General features: G+C 39.9%; 1 protein-coding gene and 1 long non-coding RNA gene across 2 annotated transcripts; one reads left to right on the top strand and one right to left on the bottom strand.

Annotated features, from left to right (window-relative positions):
* The first annotated feature begins 891 nt into the window (after window positions 1–891).
* LOC148201469 (uncharacterized) lies at window positions 892–3,608 on the top strand. The gene is made up of 2 exons (XR_015785200.1): window positions 892–1,182; window positions 3,445–3,608. It is a non-coding gene; the product is annotated as an uncharacterized LOC148201469 (long non-coding RNA).
* Window positions 3,609–3,696: 88 nt separating this feature from the next.
* LOC148201470 (uncharacterized) lies at window positions 3,697–5,190 on the bottom strand. Its single transcript, XM_088108929.1, has 3 exons — window positions 4,218–5,190; window positions 3,991–4,154; window positions 3,697–3,891 (listed from the first exon to the last, which is right to left on the bottom strand). The coding sequence occupies exons 1-3, from the start codon at window positions 5,188–5,190 to the stop codon at window positions 3,697–3,699; spliced, it is 1,332 nt and encodes a 443-aa protein (XP_087965055.1).
* Between the last annotated feature and the right edge of the window lie 6,189 nt (window positions 5,191–11,379).

Consider the following 11,379-nt stretch of genomic DNA (forward strand, 5'->3'; position numbering starts at 1 on the left):
GACATATAAATCTAAAATTTTTGACTACAGATCTAGCTGCAGTAAAATTATTAAAAAGCGGAAAAGTTCACCACTCTCTGGTCTTCTCAGTTTTGACCTTGGCTTACTGTTTTGCTCATTACTCTCTCTACCGAACTCCAATTGAGTTAATTCTTTCTTTGTTGAAAACTAGACTCAATTATCTTTAATTTTACTACTCACAAGGCTAATTTGGATATCGGGAAGGGTCTCAAATAAATCTGGGAACAATCGCAACAGTTCAGGTTTAGATTCTGCGTTTTATATCCAAAACTCATGTTATACTCAAAACTCATAAAACTCACAACCAAGAAGAAAAACACATGCTTCAGCATGTTAAATTTAATCTCAACACACAAGGAAGAAAGCATGAAACAATTTATATGGTTACCTTCTACCCATCATACACTATGTTATATCCCAAGTTAAACCCCCTTACCTCTTGAAGACCTCCTTGTGACACCTTGAATCCTTCACTACAAATCTAGGCAGCACCTTGCTCCAAAGACCTCTAGAAAACTCTCTCACATACCCTTGTAAACTCAAAATTTTACCAAGTTGTAAAAATTTCAAGTTGTAGTGTAAAATAGAATGCTGTCAAAACTTGACATGGTTTACTATTTTAATTATAACTTTTTGTAGAAAATATGAATTTAGCTGATTCTTCTTTTATTGGATAGTAGACTCAAAGAGCTTCGATTTGAGTACTCATACGCGTATTTTCGACTTCGGTAAGGGGTTCAACCGAACTGTCAAAGTTGTGACAGATGTGCTGTCTGGGTGGATGGAGCCCGGCGCCGTTTTCTGTGGGGCGCCCGGCGCGAGAGTTGTCAGTTTTCGCGTTTTTGATCTAAAACACGTGGGACTTACGTGGAAAGTTGGGGAATCTGTTCCAGATCCAACATTTCGGTCCTTTGGGCCAGAGAAGAGCATGGGATGATCCTCTTTTTCAATTTTGAGTGATTCTTTTTGGAGTGAAGGGCCATGGTTGTCCCTTGGGGCAGATTTGAATAAGAGAAAGGGGTGGGATCTGCACTTGGACTTAGGTGCTGAATTACAAAGAAGAAAATGGTCTGTGAGAGAGTTTTCTAGAGGTCTTTGGAGCAAGGTGCTGCCTAGATTTGTAGTGAAGGATTCAAGGTGTCACAAGGAGGTCTTCAAGAGGTAAGGGGGTTTAACTTGGGATATAACATAGTGTATGATGGGTAGAAGGTAACCATACAAATTGTTTCATGCTTTCTTCCTTGTGTGTTGAGATTAAATTTAACATGTTGAAGCATGTGTTTTTCTTCTTGGTTGTGAGTTTTATGAGTTTGAGTATAACATGAGTTTTGGATATAAAACGCAGAATCTAAAACTGAACTGTTGCGATTATTCCCAGATTTATTTGAGACCCTTCCCGATATCCAAAGTAGTCTTGTGAGTAGTCAAATTAAAGATAATCGAGTCTAGTTTCCAAAAAAAAAAAGAATCAACTCAATTTGAGTTCGGTAGAGAGAGTAATGAGTAAAACAGTAAGCAAAGGTCAAAACTGAGAAGACCAGAGAGTGGTGAACTTTTCCGCTTTTTAATAATTTTACTGCAGCTAGATCTGTGGTCCAAAAATTTAGATTTATATCTCCAAAGAAAGATATTTGAGTCTAGCTTCCAGGAAATCAAGAATCAACTCAATTGGAGTTCGGTAGAGAGAGTAATGAGCAAAAGAGTCATCAAAGGTCAAAGCTGAACATACCTGAGCGTGATGAATGTTTCCGAGATTTAATGATTTTACTGCATCTAGCCCTGTAGTCCAAAAATTTAGATTTATATGTACAAAGAAAGATATTTGAGTCTAGTTTCCAGGAAATCAAGAATCAACTCAATTGGAGTTCGGTAGAGAGAGTAATGAGCAAAAGAGTCATCAAAGGTCAAAGCAGAACATACCTGAGCGTGATTAATGTTTCCGCGTTTTGATGATGTTACTGCAGCTAGCCCTGTAGTCCAAAAATTTAGATTTATATGTCCAAGGAAAGATATTTGAGTCTAGTTTCCAACAAAGCAAGAACCAACTTAATTGGAGTTTGGTAGAGAGATTTATGAGTAAAACAGTGAGCAAAGGTTAAAACTGAGAAGACCAGAGCGTGGTGAAAGTTTCCGTTTTTTTATAATTCTACTGCAGCTAGCCCTGTAGTCCAAAAATTTAGATTTATATGTCCAAGGAAAGATATTTGATTCTAGTTTCCAACAAAGCAAGAATCAACTTAATTGGAGTTTGGTAGAGAGATTTATGAGTAAAACAGTCAGCAAAGGTTAAAACTGAGAAGACCAGAGCGTGGTGAAAGTTTTCGCTTTTTAATAATTCTACTGCAGCTAGCCCTGTAGTCCAAAAATTTAGATTTATATGTCCAAGGAAAGATATTTGAGTCTAGTTTCCAACAAAGCAAGAACCAACTTAATTGGAGTTTGGTAGAGAGATTTATGAGCAAAACAGTCAGCAAAGGTTAAAACTGAGAAGACCAGAGCGTGGTGAAAGTTTCCGCTTTTTAATAATTCTACTGCAGCTAGCCCTGTAGTCCAAAAATTTAGATTTATATGTCCAAAGAAAGATATTTGAGTCTAGTTTCCAATAAAAAAGAAATGAACTCATTTGAAGTTATGTACAGAGAATTATGAGTAAAATAACAAGCAAAGGTCAGTGCGGACAACATTCAATTTTTTACTCGTTGGGAATACTTATCTACACTCTTTGGCCAAGAGTGTGGGTAAGAGGGTATTGAGAATTCTCTTCCATTGTTGGAAGAGGAAAGAATGAATTATGAGAATGAGAGGACTGAAAGAGATTGAGGTTGAGTGTGATGGTGAAACTGGGAGAGCAAGCGTTCTGTCATTTCCTTAGAATTCTTGTCGAATCGATGGTGTTCGTATTGCGATACGATAGTGTGTTGAGTCTCTGCTGAGACTGAGATTCGAGTGTCACCCTTTCCTCGTGCGCGGGGACTAGAGGGGGTTGAATGTCTCGCCCAATGACTTCGGCTCGTGTGAGTATAGTGCTCGGTGGGTGCGCCTAACCGAAGTTTTTACTCGTAATTCCTTGAGAGGTCGGGGAGATAGGTCTGAAGTTGCGATGGAGGACGGCTCGAATCGCCCTGTTTTGCGAAACAGGTTTGATACGACAAAATTCAAGGAAACAACAGAAGCTTGAGTAAATGATTGAGTTGTGAGCTTAATATTGTGATGTATTGTAATATTATGATCTTGATAGTCTGAGTGGTGATGGTCTGAGTTACGAGTTGAATATTGTGTTGTATTGTAAGGTTGTGACTAGGATAATCTAAATTATGATATTTTGATATTTAAATTATATGCTATGTTAGGTTCCTCGTTACTCACCCTGAAATGTTGTGGTTGTGGTTTCCACCTACGATGATCGTACTTGTACGGGAGTAGATGGCGTTGCAGATGAGGCAGAGATGAAGTAGCACAACGAGAGTTATGGGAATAACTATGGGGGACTTATCATGTTTTAAGTAATTTTATGTTTTGAATATTGAATTTGATATTTGTAAGGCTTAAACTTTATGTTGTAAGACGCTTAAATTTTTGATGGTTTAGTTCCGCGATGTTAATTAAAAAAAAAAAAAAATTTGGCGTAAAAGTTTTGATTTCGTTATTTTTCTAGTGGCGCCCTGATAATGGGTGTTACAGTAATCCTGGAATTTCATCCGGAAAGACATCCGTAAACTCCTCTACCACTGGGATTCTCATTGCTTTTTCTCCAGAACTCTTCTTCTTCTCCTGAGCCATCACTACAAAACATGTGGCTCCATTACTGACCTCCTTCAAGGCTTCCTTAGTTGTGATCAACTTAAAATCGTCAGAGTCCGGGAACACCAACTGTTGTCATCCACAGTCGAGAAGAATGTGATTTGCAGTCAACCAATCCATGCCTAGAATAACATCCAGACCTTGAAGAGGCAGGGAAATCAAGTTTACTTTAAACTTGCGCCCTGCTACGAAGATCGGGCATCCGACACAGACTGAACTAGTTGTTATATGTCCAGATGCTGGTGTCGAAACTACTAGCTCACATCCTAGATCACTTACTGGCAAACCAAGTTTTTCCAAACAAGACAAGGATACAAAGGAGTGCGTAGCTCCTGAATCAAACAGAACATGTACACACTTTCCAAGTATCATGCAAGTGTCTAAGATAAGGTTACCTGACTGAGTAGCCTCTTCTCCGGTCATAGCAAACACTCTCCCTGTAGCTTGAGGCTTCGCTCCTGTTAAGACTTGTGGCTTCGGTCCACTATTCGTCATCCTGTTGGGACACATGTTGGCATAATGTCCCGATTCATTGCAAATGAAGCATCTCCTGACAAATGGTTTTGTTCCCCTGAGCTGAGGACAATCACGCTTGAAATGCGCTCCTCCACAATTAAAACACTTCATTAGTCCTTGTTGCGGCCTATGTGGTCGATTATAGGGCTTCTTCTGAAATTTAGTCCCGGATGAGCTTCCTCTATGAGGTCTAATAATCCTCTCTGGATCTGTCTCCAGCCTCTCCACCCTCTTAGTGGTTTCCACCATAGTCAAGAAATGTCGAATATTCAATGGTACAACGGCTTTCTTCAGCTCATGTCTTAGGCCTTCTTCAAACTTTTGACACTTCCATTCTTCTGGGAAGGGCTGTGAATAGTACCTCGAAAGTTGATCAAATTTCACCACGTACTCATGCACAGACATCTGTCTTTGGCGTAAACTCAGAAATTCAATCTCTTTTGCGAACTTTGCGCTTCTAGGAAAATATTTCTCCAAAAACTGGAGTTTGAAACTATCCCAGGTAGGAACTTCTCCGTTGGTCTCCATCAGTCGTTTAACCCCGCTCCACCAGTATTCAGCCTCTCCAGTCAGTAGAAAGGCTGCAAAAATCACCTTCTTGTCTTCTGGGCAAGAGATTGCTTCAAAGACTTTCTCGATTTCACGGATCCAGTACTCTGCTTCGTCAGGGTTGGCACTCCCATCAAACTTAGAGGGATTGTGGCGCATAAAATGGGTCAGACCGGGTTGGTCTCTCGGCCCAGTCGTAGCATTGTGGTGTAGGATGTCAACCACCCTCTCGATAGCACCAACAACTCCTTCGATTCTCTCAGTCACATTGTGAGAGTTTCCATTCTCAGTTCTCCTAGACATGGTGCTCTTTACACGCATAATAATGACACAATCAATTTCATAAACAAACAAGAAAATTACAAGAATGCATGATAGAATTTCTCACTCCCCAGTCCCCAAAATTTTATTTTCGAAAAAGAATCACTGCTCTGATACCACAAGTGTAACACCCCGAAATTTGGTGTTATGTCGACTAAATTTTCCGTAAAACACGTAAGTAAAAATTCAAATTTTAATATTCAACCTCAACGGAAAAATAGTACGATATTTATTACAAACCGATTATTCCGAAAATAAAACGTTTAAATAGTCAGGATCGAAAATAAACAAATACATTCCCAGTCATCTATCCCATCTCTCTTTCATCCTTTATGCATGTTCAGTAACATCAGCCATCACATCTGCAATAACATCTGCTCCCGTATAACATCACACATTATACGATCATCGCATTCACATGCACAAACAAGCAAGGGTGAGCTAACAAAAATACAATTCATATACATCATAAATATACTCATAATAGCATACTATCATCCACACCTTAACCAGATCAAACTATATACCCAAGTACGAATTATGATTCAACCTTATGCATATACCAATATGTATCAAAATATCAAATTAGAATGCATACACCAATATGCATTACAAAATAAATCAGACTACATCCACCAATATTACAGATCAATCAAAATACATACACCAATATGTACTAGCGTCACTCCCATCACTCTTTTCAGAGCTTCCCCGGGCCGTTACACATTACCCTAATGTGTAGTGCTGCTTCCCATCACTCTATAGGGAGATTCCCCGAGCAAGTACACAAGTCACCCTCCATCACTCTGATCAAGAGCTTCCCCGGACAAGTGCAAGTATACCCCTCATCACTCGCCTAAAGAGATTCCCCGGGCCCGCAAGCACAACGCCAATTTAATTATCTCGAGCTTCACCGGACTAGTACCCCACGTCACCCCCATCACTCTTACATAAATGTAAGAGATTCCCCGGGCGGTTACACATTACCCCAATGTGTAGTGCTGCTTCCCATCACTCTATAGGGAGATTCCCCGGGCAAGTACACAATGTCACCCTCCATCACTCTGAACAAGAGCTTCCCCGGACAAGTGCAAGCATACCCCCCATCACTCACCTAAAGAGATTCCCCGGGACCACACGCACAACGCTTACTATCCACCACTCGTTTAATAACATGATCTGACCAAATACCCATATACAATAATCCTTACAATACCAATCCAACCATACCATAACGCCCATATCATATCATCATCACATATTCACCAACCATGAACTTAGCATATGTTCAATATATTCAAATGCATAAGTGAGATTATCACAATACCATATCATTAATAACCTCAATTCTTCATTTAACATGAAACTCATAATCAAATCATATACAACCATGATTTCAACAGTACTTAACCATCCAAACATCATTCTCATATCAATATGCAATGTCAAACTGATCACACAACATTTCCATATCAAATAGATATATCTAACAACTCAAAACAATGTACACATAACACATTTTCTTTATATCCTTTTAATACCCATATTTAGGTAACTCAAACAGCTTTGAAACCATCACCAACAGTTCCGGAAGGGTCAAAAACCCCCAAAACGAACTAAAGAACGTCCAAAACGGACATCCAGAACCCCCAAAACTCCCAAAAACAAAATCTGCAGCATGCTGCTGCGTTCAGTGGCGCCCGGCGCGAACTGCACCAGGTCCAGCGGCGCCCGGCGCCATGACAGCAACCAGATTCACAAATTCCACCCAGTTTCGTCCAGATCTGATTTCCAGCAAAGATTTGATAGTTCTAACATGTTTTCAAACATATTTGGAGTCTAAATTAACTCCATAGTCAACCACAAACATCATAAACATCAATCCATCTATTTACTCATGCAAAATCAACTCTTTAAGTGCATAGCCTCATATTTTTCTGCATAATTTCTACCAACTTTTAATCACTCAAACAACTCCCAAACTGAGTTCAATCCATCCCAAAACAGTTTACACACATCACCAATTCATCAATCATCACAAACAGATTTGAATTTGCACTATGCTTAAGTGAGTTTCCCAAAACTCATCACTCATACTCATCAAACCATACTTATAAATTCCATCATTTTCCACAACATAAAACTTTAATAACATCAACATCTTAAATCCTAACTCACCATACTTTCATCTTATTAAAGATTTCTACACAAACCATCAATTCATCCATCCAAAATTCATCAACCAACCAAAATACCCAATTTTCATATTTGGTCAAAAGGAAGGTAAAACCATCATGTTTCTCATCCCATTTCACAACCCAATCCACCAAAAACTTCATATACATGTATATCAACATCCTAGAACGAATTTCCACCATCAATCCAATATATTCATCAATTTTTCATAATAAAGTTCATACAAATTCCATATATCAAAGTTATAGCAAAAACCCATTTGATTCATCTTTTTACAATCAAAGCATACTCAAAAACCATCATCTAAGAATAGGACATTTCCAATCCAAGATCTCACAACAAACATTCACATCCATCCCATTCAAACTAATCATTTGTTCAAGAAGTATGATTTTCGGATTTGGAAAAAGCTAAGGGAAAACCACCATGTTCTTCATCCTATTTCAAGAACCAATTCATCTAAAACTTCATATCTATATATACAAACACATTAGAACGAATTATCATCATAACTCCCATCATTCAATCCATTAAAACTCATCACATTTCGCAGGACTTTCATCAAACAACACATGTGCATTTTTCCAAATCAAAATTAGCTCCCCTTACCTCTTGAAGACCTCCTTGGGACACCTTGAATCCTTCACTACGAATCTGAGCAACACCTTGCTCCAAAGACCTCTAGAAAACTCTCTCACGGATTCTGCAGCAAGGACTTCACTCACACCAGTGCAGAACCCATTTCCTCCCTTCCCACACTTGTAGATCTGCCCAAGAGACATCATGGCCCCCTTGATCCACAAAGAACCACTTAAACAATGCAAAAGAGATCTGCCCACGCTCCTCTCGGACCCAAGGGACCAACATTATGGGTCTGGAGCATATTCCCAATCTTTCCACGTAAGTCCCACGTGTTTTAGATCCAAAACGCGAAAACAGACAACTCTCGCGCCGGGCGCCCCATAGAAAACGGCGTCGGGCGCCATCCACCCAGACAGCACATCTGTCACAACTTTGACAGTTCGGTTGAACCCCTTCCCGAAGCCGGAATTAGGCGTATGAGTACTCGAATCGAAGCTCTTTAAGTCTATTTTCCAATGGAAAACGAATCAATCCAAAATATTAATTGTATAAAAAGTTATAAATAAAATAGTAAACCATGTCAAATTTTGACAGCATTCTATTTTACACTACAACTTGAAATTTTTACAACTTGGTAAAATTTTGAGTTTTACAAGGGTCTTACAGTCAGACTCATTGGCTACCGATCGGTCTCAATCAGCTTTCCCTCCGTTCGGTCTCGACAATTATGGAGCAGAGTTAATGCACAATGAATGTGATAACGGCTACCGTTAAACAATTAAGGTTTGCATTATTGCCCATTAGGAGGTAAATTAATGTGTCAGATTCCTTTAAAACTCTATAAATAAGGGTTTAGGTTTAAGGTAAAGACAGATTCAATTCATACTACAATACGTCCTATTTACATCTTATTAGGATGTCAATATTTTAACTGTAGCAAACAGTTCATAAACCGCTCCTAACTTGAGCGTCGGAGTGCCTTTTGCAGGTACCTCTCCTCATTCCACAACCGAGCGGGCAAGATTGAAAGTGACCGATCGGTCCAAATGGGAAGCAGGGAGGCGGATCGTGTCAGTCGGAGGCACCCTCCCTCGCGGCTTGGACAAAGAAAAGAGTGAAGACAGCACAACTGTACATCGAAGCAGACAACTTGGAATGTTTTGGATTAGGATTCTAAATCCTGCCGAAACATTTTGGCGCCCACCGTGGGGTCGAACGACATCCCGTAAAAAAACCACAAGGAACCAAGATCAACGCTCCCTTCGGCCTCTACCAATCCACTCCCATAAAAAGAGTTTGAAGTCTTTACTTTATTGTGATTTAATATATATCTTTTACGTTAACGAATATTATTATGAGAGATTTGAAGCAATAAAAATATAGGATGACACGCCCCCACATTGGAGCGATATCGGGGCGACATCCACCGCGCGCTAGTAAAAAATTGGGTTTTTACAGCGCACATTATGCCACGGTTCACTAGAAACCGCAGCATAATGGTGCGCGGTGGCAGTTTTGTAAATAAATCGAAGGAATATGCCGCGGTTCAGAGGGGAACCGCGACATATACGCCAGTCAACCATCCCCTTTGACGCCACGTCTGAAAAAAAAATTAAATAACAGCCTATATGCCGCGGTTCTCTGGAAAACCGCGGCATATACCCCTGCCAATTTATTGCAGGGGCTGACTGAGTCAGAGAATTTCAGAAGTTACAGGGGTATATGCCGCGGTTCTCAGAGTAACCGCAACCTATTCTCCTACCTGAAATAAATTTAAAATGAATTTGAAATATTTAGAGGAATATACCGCGGTTACCCGCCGAACCGCGGCATATAGTTTAAAAATAATTTCAAAAATGCCATCTTATACCGCGGTTGTCCGCCGAACCGCGGCATATAGTTTAAAAATAATTTCAAAAATGCAATCTTATACCGCGGTTAAGTAGTGAACCGCGGTAGATTCTCCAGTCAGAGTTAAAAAATAAAACTTTGGAACAGTATCGTCTTGTTCGTGCAGACGCTCATTGGACTTCGAGTTTTCTTCTCCCGCCGACCACCCATCTCAGTTCCCTCGTTTCTTCACCGTTTAAACTCAAAATTGTTCGATCATTTCCCATTTTTGACGATAAGAAACAGTTTTAGCCGATCAAAATCGTTTGAAACGCCTGTCATTCCTCTCGGCTGCCATTCCCCTTTGTTGCACCAAGCTTTTTCGCCGCCCCTGTTCCAGGTATTTATGCCCTTTTGCATTCTTAATATGATTTCTTCATTAGTGGTAACTTTAACAAATTTTGATAACTTTAACAAATTTTGATTTTTTCCCAAATGTTGAATTCATACACACTAATTAATATGAATTGTCTTTTGCAGAGATTCAAGACACTACTATATGCAGGTCTGTTTTTGTGGTAGTAGATATCACAAAAACAGACCTGCAATTTTAAAAAACTGCAGGGGAATATGCCGCGGTTCCTTGGACAACCGCGGCATATTCTGCAACATATATACCGCGGTTATAACCGCGGCCTAAAGTCTCTGACTTACTACCGCGGCTGAATATGCCGCGGTTCGTAAACCGCGACGTATAGTGAAAAATAACTGCGGTAAAAGCCCCTCGCTGCACTAGTGGCGGCTGAGCCAACCACCACTACAGGGCCATCTGTCATCTTCCTCAGCGCGTGATGCCATCATAGCTCCTTCCCACTTAATTTTGTCAGTTAATTGGGGTGCAATATCCTTAATCTGGTCTACCCGACCACAATATATACAACTCATAAGATTTGGTCTTCTTCATGCTTTTCTTAATTTATGATTTATGAAATAATGATTACATGCACAAAAGGCGCACCAGTAAATCCCATTCATAATCATGTGAAGAAAAACTAAAATATTATTTTATCAGGGATCACCTTCGGCACCTGGATATATTGTTTTATTACTTTTTGGTCATATAATTCATTTGATGTTTAACTCTTTCTTTATCGTTCGGCACAGAAGAAAGGCAACCCTCTGGCACATCATGATGCCCAACAATGATGTGGCAAGGAAAAGAAAATAAATAAATAAAGATCAAAACACGTAGTTGAAAGATGATGATGTTCTCATTAACACAAAATTCAATAATGAAATTTGTTTCGGCAGGATTTAGAATCCTAATCCAAAACATTCCAAGTTGTCTGCTCCGATGTACAGTTGTGCTGTCTTCACTCTTTTCTTTGTCCGAGCCACAAGGAAGGGTGCCTCCGACTGACGCGATCCGCCTGCCTGCTTCCCATTTGGACCGATCGGTCACTTTCAATCTTGCCCGCTCGGTTGTGGAATGAGGGGAGGTACCTACAAAAGGCACTCCGACGCTCAAGTTAGGAGCGGTTTATGAACTGTTTGCTACAGTTA

The sequence above is a fragment of the Vigna umbellata genome, chromosome 3, assembly GCF_029865625.1.
Source record: "Vigna umbellata cultivar VRB3 chromosome 3, Vumbellata_1.0, whole genome shotgun sequence".
In the NCBI taxonomy this organism is placed as follows: Eukaryota; Viridiplantae; Streptophyta; class Magnoliopsida; order Fabales; family Fabaceae; genus Vigna; species Vigna umbellata.